This window comes from Dermochelys coriacea, chromosome 5 (genome assembly GCF_009764565.3).
Source record: "Dermochelys coriacea isolate rDerCor1 chromosome 5, rDerCor1.pri.v4, whole genome shotgun sequence".
Taxonomy (NCBI): Eukaryota; Metazoa; Chordata; order Testudines; family Dermochelyidae; genus Dermochelys; species Dermochelys coriacea.
In genome coordinates, this window is record NC_050072.1 from 49,144,922 (window position 1) to 49,167,468 (window position 22,547).

The 22,547-nt window shown below is 39.4% G+C and overlaps 1 protein-coding gene across 10 annotated transcripts in view; it reads left to right on the forward strand.

Moving 5' to 3' along the window:
• FAM169A (family with sequence similarity 169 member A) overlaps positions 1–20,448 on the forward strand; it is a 65,696-nt gene extending 45,248 nt beyond the window's left edge. For all 10 annotated transcript variants that reach the window (XM_038403613.2, XM_038403620.1, XM_038403616.2 and 7 more), the window contains 8 exons: positions 3,615–3,794; positions 6,275–6,403; positions 6,602–6,714; positions 9,592–9,646; positions 10,020–10,158; positions 12,787–12,955; positions 13,637–13,843; positions 15,971–20,448. In XM_038403613.2, the coding sequence (XP_038259541.1) occupies positions 3,615–3,794; positions 6,275–6,403; positions 6,602–6,714; positions 9,592–9,646; positions 10,020–10,158; positions 12,787–12,955; positions 13,637–13,843; positions 15,971–16,525 (1,547 nt within the window). In that variant the 3' untranslated portion in view covers positions 16,526–20,448. The remainder of the gene's footprint in view (positions 1–3,614; positions 3,795–6,274; positions 6,404–6,601; positions 6,715–9,591; positions 9,647–10,019; positions 10,159–12,786; positions 12,956–13,636; positions 13,844–15,970) is intronic.
• Positions 20,449–22,547: the final 2,099 nt, after the last annotated feature.

Genomic DNA, 22,547 nt, shown 5'->3' on the forward strand with positions numbered 1-22,547 from the left:
AAGGCATTCGATATCTCGAGAGTCCAATCAGAAATCTCCTAAACTGTCTGTCACCGTAGCAGAAAGTGTTCAGGGTCAAGCTATAACCTCTCAAAGAATCTCGAAATATAGCTCAGGCAATATTTTGTTCTCTCTCCCTCTCACTCATGGGGTGAGGGTTCATTCCACAAGAGCACAATTGATGTCTATGGCATCGCTTCAAAAAGTACCTCTATATGATATATGCAAAGCAGCTACATGGCGTTCCATCAACACGTCTGCAAGGCGTTATGTTTAGTACAAGACTCCTCTGCTGATGCATCCTTTTGGAAGGGCAGTCCTTAGTCTACTCTGCCACCTGTATCCTCACACTCTCGTTCTACTTGAGTACTGTTTGCATTCACCCATATTGGAATATATATAGGAACCAGTACTCAAAGAGGAAGTTACTTACCTTCGTAACTAGAGGTTCTTCAAGATATTTGGTCCCGATCTGTATGTCACTACCCGCCGTTCTTCTCCGCTGCTTCAAATCATCTTTTGATTCATGGTAGAGAAGGAACTGGAGAGGCAATCTGTCTGCCCCACTCCAATCTCTTCTGTTGGAGACTGAGGAGAGTGAAGGTGCATGCCAGACTGACAGGTACTGCTTTCAGAATTCTCCGGCTCTGGGTGCATGGAGCACATGCCTACTTCTCAGTGGAATACAGATAGGGACCACAAGAACCTCCAGTTACAAAGGTTTCTTCTTATATCTCCATAACTCAAGGGGCAAAAATCTTGTCCAGTGTTCTACCCTTTTAACACTGAAGATGTATGGTAGTGCCTCAAAGACATATGTGGGTCATAGGGGACAATATTTTGTGCACAGTTTAATATATTTTGGATATGGTCAAACCAATTTGGTGAGGGTGAAATTCACCCAGACTGTGGAAGTTACAAACATTAATGCTATATTGTGCACATTTAGGGTCTGATCCTGCAATTCCCCTGTGTGCAGAACCCCAGTTGATCTCAGGGTGGCTGCAGGGTCAGGTCTCATTACTGCTGTTCTTTATTTGTGTGTATTGCGCTAGTGCCTAGGACCCCAGTCACAGACCATGACTCCATTTGCTAGGCGCTGTACAAACATAGAACAAAATGATTGGTCCAAGGAGCTTACAATTTAAGTAGCATGTTTCCATGTCATTAACATTGCTTTATAGATAGTTCTCTCATTTTTTCCTCACTGCTTAAATATACATTATAAATTCTGATTGTTACAAAACTTGATTGAATTTTTCAACTTTTGCTGGATTAAATCTAACTTAATTGTAAATAATTTGTTGATCACACTGACAGCTCTCTTTAAATAATAGAATATCTAATTTTGGGCCAAAGTGGTATGATCTGACATCCTAACTTTATCCTCATCTCAGAAGAAGGTTTTTGGATTAACTTCAGGGAAATTTGTGGTGAATTGTTGTACAGCTAAGTGCACCAGAAGGGTTTGATGCCTTCCTCTGAAGCATCTGGCCTTGTCCACTGTCAGAAACAGGATATTGGGCCAGATGGGCCATTGATCTGTTCCAGTATGGTAATTCCTGTGGGGAAGGTAATTGGCAGATGGCATGTCTTTGTTTTGTTTATCAATATTGTGTCTGTGAACATAGCTATGAAACTGCTCAGGTCCTAATGGAGCAATATTCATGCTAAAATTTAAGCCACCACAATGATCACAAAAATGACTTCTGGGTTGAAATGTTAATACTTTATTCTAGTTTCTATTACATTCTGAGTGAGGGAGGAGTGTTTATAATATTTGTTCCATATATGTTGTGACAATTAGATCATGCAAGTACACTTATTTTTCATGTTCTACCATTTACTAATCTGGAGATAATAAACATCCAAGACTATTTGTATGTGAAACACTGTTATACTTCATGGGGTTTTTTCCCCCCTCTTTCTGTGGCGATAGACTGAGATGTAGTCCAGTGGTCGGACCACAGGACTGGGTTTTTTTTCTAATTTCATCTTGGATGTGGATTTACTGCGTAACCTTAGACAAAGACTTAATCTCTCTTGCCTGAATTTTTCTTGCTTGGCAAATGAGAATAGCAATTGACCTCACAAAAGTATTGTGAGGACTGATTAGTTAATGTCTGTGATGAGTGCTATATATGAAATGTATATTATTATTTTACTTGGATTGTAAACTCTTTAGGGTAGGGGCTATTTTTTCTTTGTGTGCACAGGGCCTAGTACCGTGGAGTTCCAATCCCACCTTGGGACCAGTATTTACCACTGTAATACAAATCCAGATAAATAACATTTATTACTCTATGTAACCGGGCACAGACTCACCGGCAGCACCTCCTGCTGGTCATCTCAGGGAATTAGCGTTCCAGCCTCCGGAGGACCCTCTTCAGGCTCGTGTCTCGCCTTGCTGCTGGCTCCTACATCCCTCCCAGGACCCTGGTGCCCCTTTCACTGGGTGCTGACCCCTGGTAGTACCCCACAGTTCTGGATCTCCTCCTCCCGGGGGAACCCTCCACCCACTATCCCTACCTCACCTCAGTCATAGGCTCCTGCCAGTCACCCACTAGCCCCCGCACCCTGGGGCAGACAGCAGTATGAGCCACTCATCATAGGTAAAGTTGGGTTTGGACCTGCTGCCTCTGTCTAACCCTGGGCTGTCCCCTGCAACCCCAGTACCTGTTGGGCCTAATGCTAGGCCACAGCCTGGGGCTTTCCTGGCTGGAGCTCCTCAGGCCCTTCCCCAGCCCCACGCCAATCTAGGTACTCTGCTTAGGTCCCTGCAGCCAGGTCCCTCCCTCTCAGAGCGAGAGAGAGAGAGCCTTTCTGCTCCTGGCTTCCCTGGCTTTTATAAGGCCCACTGGGTCTGTTTGGGGCGAGGCCCCCATCTGCAGCTGCTCTGCCAATCAGCCCAGCTCTTCCCCTGCCCCAGTCCTCTCCCAGGGCTATCTTAAACCCTTTTGGGCTGGAGCGGGTGTCCATCCACTACACTCTACCAGTGAGTTCATGGTTACCATTCAAGAATTCTTCAATACTTAAATTGCTGTGTTGTGTCACAGTGCACCTGTTTTTAATTAGAATTATTATTATTTGTAATCCATGCTATGCTATGAATGGAAAAATCCCTTCTTGTAAAATTTTGCCTTGACTTCAGTTTGATTGATGTTCCGTAAAAACCTGGGGGGGATAATGATTTGTGTTTCAGTTCCTAAATGAGAGCTGACTTCCATACTTATGGGTTTAAACAGTTTTTTTTAATCTATATAAAGAGAATATATTTGGATTGAGCCTTTTGGCTTTTTCTTGCATCTTTTCACTGCATTCTCTTTTCCAGATTTCCTCAAGAAATTCCCCCCACTACCTTCTCATCTGTAGCCTTCCATTCTTTATCGTGTAGCAGTAGGCCACTATACCAGACAAGCTTTCTTACATCTGTAAAGCTGCAAAAATACAAAGTTTGCCTAGCGAGCCAGTGAGTGACTGAATGTGGCTACTATGTGTACAGTACATCTATTATCAGAATACAGTAAAAGCCAACCCACTAAATGTTGTTGTTGATCTAAAACTGTGACAAATCAATGATGAAATACTGATGTATGGTTTTTCCATGATTTCAGGAAGCATATGTAGCTCCTATCTTACCCAAAGCTACCAGCTTCCAGTGCTGGACACAATGTTTGTGAGAAAGAGACATCGTGGGAAAGATTTTGGGTTAATGATGTTGGAGGATTTTGTGGATTCCTTTACTGAAGACACACTTGGTCTTCGCTACCCACTGTCATCTTTCATATATACAGGTAAACTCTGTAATTTTTTTCCTGTCTTCTCCACTCTGACTTTCTTTAAACTTTGAAATAAATACTCCCATCTCAGTTGAACATGGAAGGAAGAGATTAAATTTCTTAAAGTTCATGACAAACTTTAAATTTAAATAAATATAAAATATGCTGTTAAAAAGTCAGATGGAGAATGTGCATGCTGCTTTATTTTCTTGTAATCCTTGAATTTCTATTGGTTAATATTATATCTAGGGCTGTCGATTAATCGCGGTTAACTCGCGCAATTAACTCAAAAAAAAATTAATCACAATTAATCGTAGTTTTAATCGCACTGTTAAACAATAGAATACCAATTGAAATTTATTAAATATTTTGGATGTTTTTCTACATTTTCATATGGTATTCTGTGTTGTAATTGAAATCAGTTTATATTGTTGTTTACAAATATTTGCACTGTAAAAATGATAAACAAAAGAAATAGTATTTTTCAATTCACCTCATACAAGTACTGTAGTGCTATCTTTGTCGTGAAAGTGCAATTTACAAATGTAGATTTTGTTGTTACATAACTGCACTCAAAAACAAAACAATGTAAAACTTCAGAGCCTGCAAGTCCACTCAGTCCTACTTCTTATTCAGCCAATCAGTCAGACAAACAAGTTTGTTTACATTTACAGGAGATAATGCTGCTCACTTCTTATTTACAATGTCAACAGAAAGTGAGAACAGTCATTCACATGGCACTTTTGTAACCGGCATTGCAAGGTATTTACGTGCCAGATGTGCTAAACATTCGTAGGCCCCTTCATGCTTTGGCCACCATTCCAGAGGACATACTTCCATGCTGATGACACTTCTTTGCAAAAATAATGTTTTAATTAAATTTGTGACTGAACTCCTTGGGAGTTCCTAGGTTCCATTTTACCTGCATTCTGCCACATATTTCATATTTTTGTGGGCATCAGAAAAATCCTGCTCTCTCTGACTCTGCTACTTTTGGAATTGCAGATGTACTTGGCTGAAAGTGCTCTGCCCAAAATAAATCCATAATGCTTTTCCCCTTTAGTTTTAAAAGTTTAAAATATTAGTTTATTTTAATTGTAACATTAGTTAGTATTAAATAAGGGGAGGGGGGGATTGCTGTCTCTCTGTGCTGGCTTGCTGAGATCTTGCCACAGAGCTGAACAAGAATCCAAACTGGTGAAATAACTGAAGTGTTCATAGGTGAGATACAAATATTGACAAGCTCTGAGGGCAAACGTTACCCCAGAATGTGTGTGGAGTAGGGAGAGAAGGTTGCTGGTTCCTGAGGCTGTGGTATGTCCCAAGCCAAAATATAAGGGCAGTTTAATAATGTATGGAGGCCCTTCCTGCACTCCCACAATGAGTATGAGAAGCATACTGGCAGTGGGAGTCCTCTGTGGTTCCTGTCTACTCTCTACTGCGGGGCAATTTCCAGAGATGGTGCAGGAACCAGAACACACACTCTGTCTCCTGCCTCTACAGAGTGGGGGACGGGATGGGACATGATAGGGCTCGGGATGGAAGGAGCTTGCTGGCAGTAGCTGCTGTCTCAACTGGCTGATCTATTTAAAAGGGCAATGTACTTAGAGTGGGACCAGCATACTTAAAGGGGAAATGTGCGTGTCTCTCACACACACACACACACACACACTCTGTGTGTGTGTGTGTCTGTCTCTCTCTGCCATGCTGTGTCTCCTCCCTTCATTCGTGCTGCCTTGAAGAGTGTGAGGCTCCATTAACAAAATGTGTTAACCCTTGAGGGCTCAGCCGAGTGCTAGTTCATCATTTAGCAGCAAGGCATTCCCTGGGAAATATCCTACCCTCCACCACGTCAACCAAGCTTCACAATCATCATTGCTGTGTACAGTATTAAATTGTTTGTTTAAAACTTGTACTGTGTATATGTGTGTGTGTATCTATATATCTAACTATATAGTCTTCTATATATAGATATCTTATATAGTCTTTTGTCTGGCACAAAAAATGTCCCTGGAACCTAACCCCTGCTATTTACATTAATTCTTATGGGGAAATTGGATTCGCTTAACATCGTTTTGCTTGAAGTCTCATTTTTCAGGAACATAACTACAATGTTAAGCAAGGAGTTACTGTAACTATTTTTAATACCCAAAAATGCTTCCTAGAAGACAGGAAAAAAACCCTACAGTCCCTGCCCCCTTAAGATTACAATCTAAATTTAAGACATAGTACAATGATGGAAGGTGCTAAATAAGAGGATGGGACTGGTTCTAGATGGATGAGGATTACAGAAATGTTATCATATAGTTACTCAGGTTAGACATGTGTACATCTTGGTGGCTCAGTTCCATTTTGTTGTGATGTATTATAAATATGATAAAGTAGAAGGTCAGATTATAATTGACTCAATAGGATAGTGTCTGAATAATTTCTTAAGATGAGTTACAGATGTGCATACTGTGTGGTGTGGGTTTGTTTTATTTATGTTTCTTCAGCTTGTAAGCAATATTTTGAAAAGTACCCAGGGGATCATGATCTTCTATGGGAAGTTGAAGGAGCAGGACACTGGTTCCAGAGAACACTTATTACCAGTGTATTGCAGAGAGAAACACTCAAAACTACAGGTAAGGATGCTTTGGAAGCAAGGCCAAGAAACTATTGAAACTTGAAAAGTAAAGTTACATTGTACAGTGTCTACAACAATTTTTGTAGACAGTCCCACTGTGAACAATCCCCAGAGAAATCATTAGAAAGATGCCAGTTAACTTCATTATTTAAATTGTATCTGCACTTTTTTTCCTGTTGAATTTTTCTAAGAGCAGGAGCCTCTCAAAAAGAAAACAACAGTTCCCAGACTGAGGAGTGTTTTCTGCCGTCTGCAATGGAATCTGAAACAGGAAGTGAACAAAGCACAGAGATTGAAATGCAGCTAAGGGTAGGTACAAACAGTGTTTTCTGTATACATAAAAGCCAAGAGTTTTTACAGAATTGTATAATTTATATTTACATATTCTTCTGGCTTCCTTAATTATTTGTTCCGTAAAATCTTTTACTGAAGAGAAAGAGATGGGTCTCCATATAGGAAGTTATATATTTTTTAATAATCCATTTTTAAACTTTTAATTAGAGAGCAATGATACTAGATAAACTTTTGGGAAAAATATAGATGATTCCTAGGAAATAAATTATAAAGTCCATGAATTTAATAAAAATGTGTGCCCTCCTTGTTCAATACTCCAGCTTTAGCCTCCATTTTCCTGTGCTTCTCTCCCTCAGTAAGTCCTTTCAGCAGTCCAGCTTGAACTTTCAGTATCTCTTCTGTGTTCTCTGGGCCTGTGAGCCTGGACTATAGCCTTTCTTTTAAATTATCCAGTCTATCAAAAACCATGATTTTTTATCAGATTACACTTGAAGACATAGTTGTGGCTTCAATGAGAAAGCCAGAAACATACTTATTGTGAAATTTTGTTGTGGTTGAACTAAATTGACATGGGTGTCAGGATCTATGAAAGACAGATGCTTTTGTTACACTTGGTTTAATGTTACCTTTTTCAGCAAAGCAGCACCAGCTTGTTGTTTAGACATTGCAAATTCACCTAGTGTTAATAGAACACTAGGATACATCTTGTACTATAATTTTTTTCAACCAGTGCTCTCTTCGTATGCTGTAGGATATGAGATGACCTTAGTAGTGTCTAGTAACTTGCACTGGTAGATTGTTATAGGTTTGGAGGGGAGGGTATTTCAACTGATTTCCTCCCCCACCCTGCACTCGTGGGATGTGTGAATATCCAGATTATGACACTTAGAAGCACTGTACTCACAAACAGTGCAAAGGCTGCATTTCTCTGGCATCAGATGGAAGCATCAAATGCATAAGTCTAAGAAGACAGTGTCTTAGAGTGCATAATCGCATTGTAGATGATCATGATGTAAAGTGTACAGCCTGCATTCAAGTTTATTCAGTTCTACCACAGAAGGAGTGCGAGTCTCTTTGTGCATATTTGAAACCTCAGCCAAATTTCACCTGCATATGGATATGCAGTTGAATATTTTTGTTTGTTGACTATTATGCAGCTGTTAAGAGATGGAAAATTCTGCAAGATTGCATACAGTGAATACTGATGAATGTTAATGAGGTATTAATTTGCATTGTACAAACCAGGCAAAATTCAGTTGGGAGTAAAATTTAATTATGCAAGACCAGTGCCTTAGGCATAAAACCTAGCTACTAAAATTTAAACTTTGTATTCAAAGTAAAATGTAAGTGTCTAGCATGGTTGAGAAGGTTACTTCCCAATGGTAAACTAAATGCAAACAGGTTTCAGAGTAGCAGCCGTGTTAGTCTGTATTCGCAAAAAGAAAAGGAGTACTTGTGGCACCTTAGAGACTTACAAATTTATTTGAGCATAAGCTTTCGTGAGCTACAGCTCACTTCATCAGATGCATGCTCACGAAAGCTTATGCTCAAATAAATTTGTTAGTCTCTAAGGTGCCACAAGTACTCCTTTTCTTTTTGTGAATGCAAACAGATATAGTATTTTCTTCTTGAGTTTTAAACAAGCCTGAAACAACAACTCTGAGAGCTGTCATTCATAACAGTAAGTTTCTGACTCTCAAACTTGATTATGATTATTTAAATGTCATCTCCATTGGTAATCGTTTTAGCAGAAACAACTGATTAATGCACTTATATAAGGTTGTTGCATGCAGTCACGTATTATGGGGGAAGGAGCAGTGGAACATTTAGTTGCTGTTAAGGTTTGCTGTGGTGGTGAATTAGGAATTCAAGCCCTACCAAAAAAGTCAAATCACCTGTGCCTCTGCCCAAAAGTTGGAGGGGAAAAAAGAAATGCGTCCCATGCCAAAGCCTCAAATATCTTCTGGAGGCCAGAATCCCAAATCCCAGAATCCCTTCCAAAATACTAGAACTGGCTTTCTCCCTGATGACTGCATTATCTGTACAAAATTGTGCAGCACACTGAAGATTTAGGAGTGGTGTAAAATATTAATGTGGAAATCGATTCCCACATGTACCCGTGTATTACATTATTTTTGTCTATAAAAACACAAGGAATACTGAAATGGTTGTAACACTAATATATAATTAAACAAACACCTATATTTAAATTTACTTGACGTTATCGCAAATATTAATGTATTACAGAACTGATTTCAACCCACTGGGTCTTGCAGCAGAGGTCTGTGGGGTGGGTTGGAATTGCAGCAGAGCAGGTGGACATGGCCTCTTTTTAGTGCTAGTTTACCTAAAATAGCTAATCTAGGGCAATTAATCATAGCTGTTTTAAAAACAAGAAGTTTATACTCTGAGAAATGATTGTAAAAATAGATTTGTGGGGTTGGACGCTTGTCTCTCAATGACTGCAGATCTAGTTTGGTCATGAATAAAAAGACCTGGTACCTGCTGGCTCTGCAGACTACACCTAGAATCTAAGGCTGAAGTTCTGTTTTACCCAGCTTGCCACATCATCACCAGTAATAAAGATTTATTAATTTAGTTGATTTTTCTTTTAATAATCCCAAGCTAGATGTTTTGGGATAGTAAAAATGTGTATTAGTCAGTCAGAGAGTAGATCTGATTCTAAACATACCCCATGAGCCAATCTCTTTGTTGAGAAGATACCATTTTTTCACGTATTCCTTCATCTGAATGTAGTCAGTCTCCCAAAGAGTGACTTGAATTAATACTCCAGAATGTAACTGGGGGTTGAGAGATGAAGGCATTTCAATCAGGAGAATAGAATCTCCAGTGGTTCAGACTTTTAAAGTACAGTATGTTTTTCTGCTTTAGGTTGATTCTCAAAAAGGCAAAGACATCTTAGATGCCCATGCAAGCACTTCTGAAGGTAAAAATCATGTTGAACATCAATATTATGGTTCTTAAATTTTAGAAGGGTAATGGCCCATTTTCACCTTTACTTTTAACTTCTCTGTGCCTTGATTTAGTCTTCCGCAAAATGGATAAATTATAATACCTCTTTTAGAGGTGTTTTGAAGCCTAAGCAATGTTTGTAAAGTACTTTAAGATCCTTGGATGAATGCTAGTATTGTAAATTTATTTTGGTGTGTTTAAAAAAAAATCCTATAACGAAATGCTTTTTCAATTAGGCTCTGTATATGCCTACTTTTATGAAAAATACTAAAGTTATTCTCTTACAATATGCAGATCTATTAGGTATGTGTATTCTTTCAGTTACATTCATTTTTTGTGTCTTTAAGAGCTTGAGCTTACACCCGTTTCCACTCGAACACGAAGCAGTCATTTAAAACGTCCCAGGATAGGAAAGAGGAGCCAGGAATCTGAAACTGAAATTCCTTCAGGAGAGGATGAAAACCTTCTTTGGATATCAGGAAGCAGGTAATGTGTCACTTTTCATTTTGCAGTTTCAGTGGTGTCATAGCTGTGGTGTACCTACTCATGTGGTACATGCTATTTCCTATCCCATTAGAAAGCAAAATTGATATATCCTACCTTCCCCTGCTTTAGTCTGATTTGCTGATTACTTTTAAAAATAAAACTCTAGCGGGGAAAAAGCAAGCTGCCAACTCTGAAGTGATCGCACCAAAGCAATGGTTTGTGTTTCCTATAAACTCAGCAGATTTTGGGAACCATATGAACAACACTGCAGCGCTTTAACATGGCTTGTGTAGTCGCAGCATAGTCTGGGAGAGAGCTCTCCCAGCGCTCTAAAAAACCACCTCCACGAGGGGAATATGATACTAAACTGGGAGGAGTGGTAGATACGCTGGAGGGGAGGGATAGGATACAGAAGGACCTAGACAAATTGGAGGATTGGGCCAAAAGAAATCTAATGAGGTTCAATAAGGATAAGTGCAGGGTCCTGCACTTAGGATGGAAGAATCCAATGCACCGCTACAGACTAGGGACCGAATGGCTCGGCAGCAGTTCTGCGGAAAAGGACCTAGGGGTGACAGTGGACGAGAAGCTGGATATGAGTCAGCAGTGTGCCCTTGTTGCCAAGAAGGCCAATGGCATTTTGGGATGTATAAGTAGGGGCATAGCGAGCAGATCGAGGGACGTGATCGTTCCCCTCTATTCGACACTGGTGAGGCCTCATCTGGAGTACTGTGTCCAGTTTTGGGCCCCACACTACAGGAAGGATGTGGATAAATTGGAAAGAGTACAACGAAGGGCAACGAAAATGATTAGGGGTCTAGAGCACATGACTTATGAGGAGAGGCTGAGGGAGCTGGGATTGTTTAGTCTGCAGAAGAGAAGAATGAGGGGGGATTTGATAGCTGCTTTCAACTACCTGAAAGGGGGTTTCAAAGAGGATGGCTCTAGACTGTTCTCAATGGTAGCAGATGACAGAACGAGGAGTAATGGTCTCAAGTTGCAATGGGGGAGGTTTAGATTGGATATTAGGAAAAACTTTTTCACTAAGAGGGTGGTGAAACACTGGAATGCGTTACCTAGGGAGGTGGTAGAATCTCCTTCCTTAGAGGTTTTTAAGGTCAGGCTTGACAAAGCCCTGGCTGGGATGATTTAACTGGGACTTGGTCCTGCTTTGAGCAGGGGGTTGGACTAGATGACCTTCTGGGGTCCCTTCCAACCCTGATATTCTATGATTCTATGATTCTATGAATAGCTACCAGTGCTGGGAGCTAGCTACTACTGCTGAAAGCACTGTCTACACTAGCACTTTACAGCACTGCAAGTGTAGACAAGCCCTAAGTGGCTTCACATGTCCTACACTATCCAGGGTCAGTGGCATAGCTAGGTGGAGCGAACAGGGGGAGCAGACATTAAAAAAAGGTGCCAACCGCTTGTACTCACTGGGCAGTGCACCGGGTCCTCGGCAACACTGAAGGCCCTCACCGCCAAAATGCCCCCGAGGACCGAGAGTGCGTGAAGTCCCCCGCTGCCGAAGGGCCGGACCCGCCGGCGAAGACCCAGAGTGCCGCCGGGTGAGTACAAATTAAAAAAGGTGCCAAAAAATTAAAAAGGCACCACTTGTGCTCAGTGGGGGAGCGGTCTAGCTACGCTACTGTCCAGGGTCTGCTTTTTACTTTCCAGGTGAATAGCTAAATGGAACCAGAGATGATATGCTGCTATTATGCACTTCTAGACAATGTGCTGCTGTAAAATGGACAGTGTTTGGAATATATGAAATTTATTCAGTGATTTCTAACCACCTGTCCCACAGATTGGCAATCAGTGCTTCGAGACTTGTAGCCACAGATAATTGGCTAGTTGGATACTTGGAAAGCTGATGACTGTTCTTGAAAATCAGGGTATTAGGGCTTGTGGTAAAAATTTTGTGGCACCACTGCCATAATCCATCTTGAGTAACTGTGGTGTGTAGTTATAGAATGCTGGTGAAACAATTGTATACAAGTCAGCTGTGCACCCTAAGTGCACTTAAAGATGAAAAATTCCATCATCCCAAAAATAAAAAATGAACATTTCTGAGACCTCATTACCTTTTGGCTACATCAAAGCTTTACTTTTCCAACCAATCTGCATGCTGTCTGCTATCTTGAATTCTAATCCAGTTAGACATTTTGTAAACTGTATGAAATTAATGATCATTTTAGCTCTATAAGGCTACTCAAACAATTATGTCATATAAGACTGATACTGATATACCTGGGTTGGGAGAAGCTGGGTCTCTTTTCGCAGGGTCCAAATTTTTCTTTTACAGTTAAGGGATTAACGTTTTATTACTTCAAAAGCTTGCAGCCCTCATGAAGGTGTTCCTGATTTCTAGCTTTGAATTTAATGGATGCAACATAGAGGCTTCTTTATGTATTGGTGCAGCAACAATCTAGTTGCATAGCTATCTAGTTAGGAGTTGTCCATTTTCAACATATAATTTTATTTATTTAGCTGGGTTCCACACTCCTATATGATGAATGTGTATTATACTAATTAACTTGCTGTGGGAGAAAGTTCTCATTATTAAATGGTGTCACTGAGATTATTAACCTAAAAAAATTAAGAGTGTTTCATTTTCTGTTGCAGGTTGGAACCTGTAGCACATACATCTGAAAGCTCAGAAGAGTTAGTAGAAGAAATTGAAGAAAATGTAGTTGAAAATGAAGAGGAAACAGTAGCTGAAAATGAGGACCAGTCAGTATTGGAAACACAAGAGTTATGTACATCACCACCTGAAAAACAAGATGAGAAAGAGGTAAGAGCTGAGTCTGGTTGAGGTTCCATGTAAATAAGGCCCAGGTGGTGGTGATAGGCTTGAGGAAGCTTTCCATCCACATCTGAGCAGGAAATTGCTACCTTTTGTATCAAATGTCTTTGCTACCATCTTGTGTGTGTTTGCCAAATCTATATGAAATTATTGCAATGCACTTTATGTGGGACTACATCTTAAATCCATTTGGAAGATGAAGCTGGTACAGAATTAAGGTTAGGGAAATGTCCTCTATACTTATTGTGAACATTAGAGTCCACAAGAGCTTCCGTAACGTGAATCCCCAGCTAGCCTGTTAACTCTGGCAGCACAAAGTAGGGGAGCAGAGGCCAGAATCTGGTCTAGTATCTCTGAAGAAAATTAGATGATCCTCAAGGAACCAATGGCTTGCTGTGTATCAGAAACTCCTTAAATTTTGAAAATGCGTGCTTTAATTTTTATGCTTGAAAAAAGCCAAAAAAAAATAATAAATATAACTGTTTGCACAACAGTTTTACTCTGCAACAGAAGTTATGAAGTTAAAGCTAGAAGTAACATTGGTGTCTTGGTAGAATCTCACACCCTGCTGATCAATGTCTGTATGCAAAAGTTCTGCCTCTGAGGTTTTTTACGCTGAAGTTTTGAACAATCGCTGTGCTCTAGCTTGACTTATGAATGTCACTTTAGGAAACTGAATCAGAGCCTCTCAATGGTGAGCTAACAGAAGAGACTATCAAACCATCACTCATGACTGAAGAGGAAACAGCTAGTGAAATACTAGATGGTGAATCAAAATTACAGTCTGACAATCCAGAAGAAGAATCTTTAACTCTGTTTGTTCCATTAATCCTTGATTCTTCAGCAAAATCTTCTGAAGACACTGCATCAGATAAGGTGAGGGAAGTGCAACAAAATGATATTTTTTCTGCAGTGCATATATTACGTTTATTTATTTAATAGGTATAGGCCATGAATTACTTGCAAAAGCAGTTGTCAGAACATATGGCAAAATCCATAAATAAAATAAGACTAGTGTTTTAGTAATATGCAATAACAATGAATCTGTGTTCATTAAAACTAAGGAAAAAAATGCTCTAGTCCAATCTCCCTTAGTAATACTCAAATACGTCTCTAGTATCTTCGGGGAAAATAGCGACATTCAATAGCCATCCCTCTGTTGTGGCTAGTAATTTCTCTCAATAGTTAGATTTGATAAAATGAGTAGGGCAAAATAAAATATATTGCACCAATTGATTGCTGGTGAAGTATAAGAAACTTATTATTTATTTGTAATAACATAGCACCTAAGAGCCCCAGTCCTGGGCCAGGACCTCATTGTGCTAGGTCAGTGGTTCCCAAACTTTTTGGCATCAGGCCCCCTTTTTAATTTTCAAGAAACCCTCACGCCCCCCCCCTCCTTTACCCACATCCAACCCCCACCCTGCTCCTTGTCCCCTGACCACCTCGTCCCGGGACCCCACTGCTGATCCAACTCCCCCTGCTCCCTGTCTCCTGACTGCCTCCCAGAACCTCCGCCCCATCCAACCGCTCCCTGTCCCCTGACTGCCCCCCCTCCGGGACCTCCTGCCCCTTATCCAACCTCCCACCCCCTTACCAGGCTGCTCAGAGCGGCAGGACTGGCTTATTGGAAAGCCTGGGAGGTTGGCGGGTGCAAGCCATGCTCCCGGTGTGGCTGTGGGGGAGGGTGGACAGGAGGGGAGGAGCTGGGGGCTAGCCTCCCCAGCAGGGAAGTCAAGGACTGGGTAGCCTTGCCCCCCCCTTGGAATTTCTTCATGCCCCCCAGTTTGGGAACCAGTGTGCTAGGTGCTGTACAAACACAGAACAGAAAGATGGTCCCTGCCCCCAAAGAGCTTTATCATCTATCTGAGACCAGAGATGATACAGACAGACAGGAGAACAAGGAAATGAGACAATATTGGTCACCATGATACAGTGGTCTCAGCACTGTAGCAACTGAACTGTTGTCAAGTTTTTTATGGGCAAAAGAGTTTTAAGGAGGTTAATGTAGTTTTGTGGATATGTACAAGGAGCTGCTCCCAATAATGGGGAGCAGTATGGGAGAAAGCACAAAGATGCTTGTTTGAAAATTGAACAGTGGGCTGGCATCATGGGGCGATCAGCGGTGGGAGTCAATCTTCATTACACAAAGTAAAACTATTTCCCCATGGTATTTCTCCCTCCCACCCCACCCCCCACTGTTCCTCTGATATTCTTGTTAACTGCTGGAATTAGCCTACCTGCTTGTCACCATGAAAGGTTTTCCTCCTTCCCCCCCCTGCTGTTGGTGATGGCTTATCTTAAGTGATCACTCTCCTTACAGTGTGTATGATAAACCCATTGTTTCATGTTCTCTGTGTGTGTGTATATAAATCTCTCCTCTGTTTTTTCCACCAAATGCATCCGATGAAGTGAGCTGTAGCTCACGAAAGCTTATGCTCTAATAAATTTGTTAGTCTCTAAGGTGCCACAAGTACTCCTTTTCTTTTTGCGAATCTTTTGATACTGAATGAGAGATTATCGGTAGGGTGTGGATAGGTCTTGAAGGGCCTTGACAGCGAAGACAAGTAATTTATGTTTGATACAATAGAGAGGGAGATCCACATCCCAAGGAATTTACAATCTAAAGGCACAGTCAGTTATAGGCACCAAGCAGAATGCTAACTATTGGAACAAGTACAGACAAGCCAATATCCATATGTTTACTCTGCACTACTTTTGAAGTGTGCCCCATTGTGCCTGAGTGATCCTCTGAATTTTTGTATTTCAACGTTTTAGGAAACATCAGATAATGTCAAGGCCCTAAGCCAGGAAGATGGCTTGTGTGAGGGGAAGGAGAGGATTGTTAATGGGTGCACTCAATGCTATAAATTGCTGGGTGCTTTAACTCCCACTGTGAGCTGAGGGTGTTCAGCACCTTGCAGGGGAAGACCCAGAGTCTGTACCATCTCCAGAACATGTGAATTGTCCCCTTGATTGTTTTGACTGTTACTTTTTCCTCAGGTTCTGAACACTACTGATTCAGAAATACTGACAGAGGAAAGTATATCTATGGAAAAAGAGGGCATTGAAGAGGAACAGCAAACAGCCCAAAGGAAGAAATCATCTGATGAAAGTACAGATACTGTAGCTTCAGTTCCAAAAGAAGAACCATCCGATAATGGCCTTTCAAACTCTGTGGTAACTGAAGCACTAGAAGAATCAATTTCTGAAAATGTGTCACCCAACGCATCTTCTTCCTTGGAGGAGCAAAATGAGGAAGCAGGGCATGACTCACAAGAAACCCCTGTTGTCCTCGGTCAGAGTTCTTTGATAGTGGTTGAACTTGAGGATGTGTCGTTCCAGCAACATTCAGAAGGACAAAAGAACCAATCAGAAGAGCAGTCTGAGGAGTCTTCTGAACAGATGGATCAATACACGCAGACAGCAGCAGAGAGAACTGCTGACAGCAGCTCAGAAGAAACAGAAATTGAGGTACCAATAGTAGATCGGAGGAACTTACGAAGAAAGGCCAAAGGATACAAAGGACCACCCAAGAAGAAAGGAAAGCCAGCTTAACAATGAAGTCGCTTGTTAATCCAGCTATTTGTAAGATATTATTTCATTTAAAATAGGGTATTATTGAATCGCATGGGACACAGGATACACATGTATTCAGAAGTTTGGGTTAGACTTCCCTTCGGGATTCACCACCTTTCCTCAACTTTTCTCGAATTTTTAACCACTATACAATGAGCTTCATCGGAGTATGGAAGTAAATGGCCAGTCTCCCCCTTTATAAAGGATAAATGCTGAATAAATGGAACAGTTGTGCTAGCAAAGCAACAGAATTTACATTTAAGATTAGAATTGTTAGAAGAAAATACCATCTGTGAAATCCTAAACCCATTGACTTCAATGAGGCCAGGATTTCACACCAGATGTTTATAAAATTGTGTTCTCCACTTGAGAGAAAAACAGGACAGATGGGGAAAAACCCACATAGACTACCAGAGAATAGAATAGAGAAAAAGAATATATGGCATAAATATTGATCTCAAGATGAGGGGAGTATACACAAGAACTTACTCTTACAACTTAATGGTCCAAAATAACATGAACGGTACTATCTATTTTTTCTCTAGTATTGTTTTAGGTGAACTGATTTTCCACCCCTACTTCCAAATCCCATTTACTATTCATTTGAAAGAAAAACAGCTGAGTCCATGATCTGAAGCACTGTCAAAACAATGTCTAGCATTGTACAATACAATAATGAAGCTTTTTAGTGGAGCATTAATGATGCTTATATGGTAAGTTATACATTTATCATTTCATAATTCAACGTTAAGCATACTTTTATAGCATCTGCTTTTACTTGTGTGTTGAGCCGCCCATACATTTACAGAACTGTTTGGACTGCCACTCCATGTACATGTGCTGATTTGGTTCTTTGTGTCACAGTGCAGAAAATAACTTAAAATAACCCTTCAGCTGGAAATGGGCTGAATAGGGAATGCTACCTGGTATCTTCTAAATACTTAGCTGGCACATTTAGCAGCCGGTAGATGTGATGGCTATCAGGTGCAAGACTTCTGTGGGCCCAAAAATTCCAGGTATACCATGACATTTCATTAGTGTAAAGTAAACATTAATCAGAGTTGCAGCAAACCTCCGTGTATGCCAAATTCTTGTCTTTGTGTAACTACCAGGAGATTGTTGCAGTTAGATGAAAAAGTGAAGTAGCCCTGACTCTGATATAATTTCTGGGATAACAGCTTTTCAGTTTGGTTACTTGGCTAGTAACACCCAAGTTTGCAGCATTCAGACAGACAGACAGAGAGTTGGCAGTAAAAAAAAAAAAAACTAGACCATTCATCCATGTTTCTGAATAGTCCCTTTTACCCCATCTTCAGTGATACCTCTAACACATTGGACTCAAATTGCAGTGTCATCATCAATTTATATATTTTTAAATCGCCGTTTATTTCTGTCCAATAATGAAGCTCCTGCAATAATGGGTAAAAACTCAGGAATAAGTAAGAACAGTGGTGCATGCACAGAAAGGAAGAAATGTGACTATTTGTACTCTTACATATTTTATAAGATAGATGAGCAAAAGTTGGCACCTAAATGTCTCAAAATTGGAGGTACCTACTTATTTCTCTTTAGGGTTTATAAATAAAAGGTTCACTTGAATAACATCAATGATCTTTTAATTTTTATCCTCTATGAAACAAGTATAAGAATCTGCTTTGATTTTATGAATGTACAGTTTAACTTTTTAGACATTTTCTTATCTTATTTAGCTGGTGAAACACCCTTGTTCTTTTAAACTGTTTTCACTCACTTTAAAATGAGGGTGCAGGTTTTTTTAGAGGCTTGTATTGCATATACTCTGGAATTGGGGTGCATAGAATCATTGAGTTATATTTGGATTTCTTAAAATGTTGCAACTTTTCCTGTCAATGTACATTTGGTGTATATTAACATTGTGGATGAGAGGTATAAGCAGAACTTTTCTTGATTGCTTATAAATATTCAAGTGAACCTTCAGCCTTTCTAAAAACCAATTAAACATTTTCTATAAAGCACACAAGAAAAACCTGTTATGTATGCTGTGGCTTCTCTTTTAGCGCTAAGATTAGTTGTAAAAATAGTTGGAAAACACTACATTTTGTTGTTGCAAGAATTGAACTTGTTAGGGGCAGGGGCTTGACCTAAAAATATGTTTTTTGTGTACAGTAAATTTTAAAAAGTGGAAGATATGAATGTTAGGCTGTTAGTTGCAAAGAATTAAGCTTTGGGAAAGAGAAATAGACTCGTGTACTTCAGTAGATACTTACAAAAATATCTACTTTTAATTAAAACTCACTTTCATTTTCAATTGTGTTGAACAACAGCATGTTTCAGACCATGCACCCTGGCTTGCTGCATTTAAGGTCAGTTCACTTGCGTGTTTTTTCCCCCTTGTATGGATAACTCAGAACTAACTTATGCTAACATATCCTGTTTCAGATATTTCCTGTTCATTGCACATTTACATTTGCATTCGCACAGTTAGCACCAATTATTATTTCAACAGTAAAACTCCACTTGACTTACGTGGCAGCAAGAGCAGAGTCTTAGGAGTTGAATCTGATGTCACTTAAACTGGTGTAAACTGAGTTACTCATTGATGTCCAAAGGAGTTACACTTGTGTAAAACTAGCAAAACTGAGATCAGAATCAGGCCCCTGATTATTAGGAAGAACTGAATATGGAGAACACGTGCATAATTAAGAACTCTTACAGCCACTCTGCTGCTAACAGGGATATCCTACTACTAGAGAAGGATTACACCAGTCATTTGAGCTAAATGTCATATTTGTATCAGCTATCTTAACAATTAATAGCTGGTGAAATTAAGCTATTCACACAAAAGAATTAATTTTGATTTCAGTGTTGAAAGTCTAATTACGACATAGCATAATCTCAAATATACCTTCTGCTATGCTATTGCAAAGAGAACATCTCCATTTATAACTAAGCATGTCAATGAAGAGTTCTTTACAATGAAAGAATTGTATTTGGGAAATACAATTACCCTTTTTTAGGCTTAACAAGTAAAATACTGTCTTTCTTGTTTCGGATTACCATTGAACTGTTAGAACTTTTTAAGGTCTTACCACACCAGCAATCCAAAATCAGAATAGTGTTTGATTTTTATACAGTTTGTACTAAATGTTACTAAAACATGATTTGGAACAATATATGGACAACTAAAGCAAGCAGTATTATTCTTGAGCCTTATTTAGTCTAGGATCAGAGCTTAAAGAACACTAACTTTTGATTACACCTCACCCTTAGATGATAAATGGCTTTGTATTTGAACCTGACATCTGTTCATGTCTTATTTGTATTGCTCACTAATTTTCATGAAGATTGGCTCTGCTTCCCACAAATTTGTATTCTTTTCTTTGTAAAGGCCATGTTCATTTCATGCAGAAATATTGTTTGCTGTTCTCATCCTGTTTCCCAGAACCCATCATATTAAACTTACATTCATATCTTCTTTCAGAAATGGAATTTTATTTTTAGCTTGATAAATGCTATGTGGCTTATTCTTTGCTGTGTCTCCCTCCCCCCCCATCACAATATTCCCTGGACTTCAGTAATTAGATCTCATTTGCAATGACATCAACACCACTACCTAAGTTATACATACGCTAGAAATAAATAGTCCTAGTGTCAGCTTATGTGCTCCATTCTGATTAATGATACACCATTTTCAAACTTTAGTTCCAAGGAGATACATTTTAAATTTATTTTCATAAATGTGGTGTTGGATGTTTTCTAAACATGTGGTACTATGTTTATAAATCTCTTATGGAAGATGTACTGCTATTCTGGATTACTGTGTTAAGTCTTGTTATAGTATTTTTAGTTTTTCCTTTGGTATTGTCTTAATGGCTTTTGAGATGTTTCAAAGTAGTAATTAAACTTATATTTTGTGACTTTTCTTTCTTGGTTTCAGTATTTGAGTCCCCTCTGCTAAACAGCAAACATTTTCAATAACTCTAGCTTACTAAAGTACAATTTATAGCTCTCCAAATGTCAGTATTTAACTATGTTAGCTTTAGTCCATAATTTAAATACTACCATAGAACTTTGCTTTAGAAATCTGAACTTTTCACCTAATGAAAAATACTGTTCAATAAACCCTAGGATTGCAGTCTTAAAATGTGAACTGCAAGACAAAACTGATTTCCCCCCTCACTCCCCACTTTATAGCTTCATATGTCCGCATTTAATTTTCTTATTAATGACTTCAGACTAAACCCTGGAGGTATAAGGTACAACTAATAATTTATCCAGTCAATGCAGTATATTTCAAACATATCATAAACAGGTCTTCCAGAGTTAAAGTTTCTTAAACATTAAGTTTAAAATAGTAACAAAATACAAATTGCAACATGATCCTCCACAGATTGGAGGAACAAAAACATAAGTTGAGAGAAGGTAGAGGTCGTATATGTAGGTCCTGATCCTGCAACTGCATCCATGCAGGTGGACCTATGTGAACCCCCCAAGTGAGACCAATATGGCTCTATAAGGTGCCATGAAGACACAATTGCAGGAATAAGTCCTTATTGGCAACAGCTGTATTATGTAGCTAACAGTGGATTGTGTTTATAGCATGAATACAAGTTAAGTTAAAACATATATTTAAGATTGTGTTTTCATAAACAGAGACCACAGTTAGATGAAAACGTCCCTCTAATTGTCTATCACTTACTGTATGTGAAGATTTTAACAAATTCAACTGGTATTTCAGACATGAGACGTGGGAGGGATTGGGGCCAGAGCCTATCATCACAAAAATGTCCCCGCATCTGCCAAGCAAATATCAATACACACTATATTTGCTTGTGAACCTCATTAAATTCAAATCAGTCATGTAACTTTTTTGTTTGTTCATTGTATAAATGTTTGTCTGAAAACTAGTTAACCAATTAGAAGACATAGTCTTGGGACATACACGGCTCTGAGAAGTCTTTCCTAAAAGACACATTCTGGCTTTTAAAAAAAAAAATGCAGTTAAGCCAGTCAGTGCATGAACATAACTTTAAACAAAAGCTTCTGTAGTTAAATTGGTACAAAAAATGCATTTAGCTTGATACATTTAATGGCAGTTTGTTATGGACTTAAGTCCCAGTTCTGCAGACAGTTGGCATTGTGCATATGCGTCACTTTATGCATGTCAACAGTCCCATTTGACTATGTCTGTAGAGTACCTTTTGACATATCTAGTACCACCAACTCCAAGCATTCAAATAAATGAGTTGGGTCCAGAAAAATCACACAGTCAAGAGTGTTTAGGCATCCTTGCCCAGAGCTTCAAGGATCTTGACATCAATGGAAGTTCGGAGCCTAAATACCTTTGGGGCTCTGGGTCCTTTTTTCTACAAGTATGAGGGCTGGAACTTTTTTTAAAATGAAAGCCGATTCTTATGTAATCACCTGACACAAGAGGGTTGGGGCTTTAAGAAATAAAATATGGCATGAGCTTGCAACAGTGTGTTTAATACAAAGCCTGTTTAAGAGTGGGATTACAGACTGAAGTATGTGTGCAAATGTTTGCAGGTTTGGGGCCTTAATTTATATTCTATTTTGTACGTTGCCTTCTATTACAAAAATTTTACCTTTACAACTATACCGTTATGGAGCTACAAATGTGATGATGCAGCGTAAGGTACTGGTAGTGATATACTTTCTACATGTACAAAATAACTTGCAATTGCAATAACTTGTAATTGCAAATTATTTCCTTGTTTAGGACTACCTCTGGCTTTTTAAATCATCAGAGTAAGATAGTTGATATGTATAATTGCTGAGGGCTTGAAGCAGGTATAGATGGAGAAGCTAAAGACAAGTTAGCTTTTGAGCTGCCTGACCTTTAACATCTTTGATTGGATATTTATTGGAGGTGGTTTCATGCACCGCTTTAAAGGATCCGTTTGTTTTTTCTAACTTCTGATATAGTGGGTCATCCAATCCAACAAAGTGTACAATCTGGGAGATTGTAATAGAGGGAACCACTGAAGATATATATTTGGGA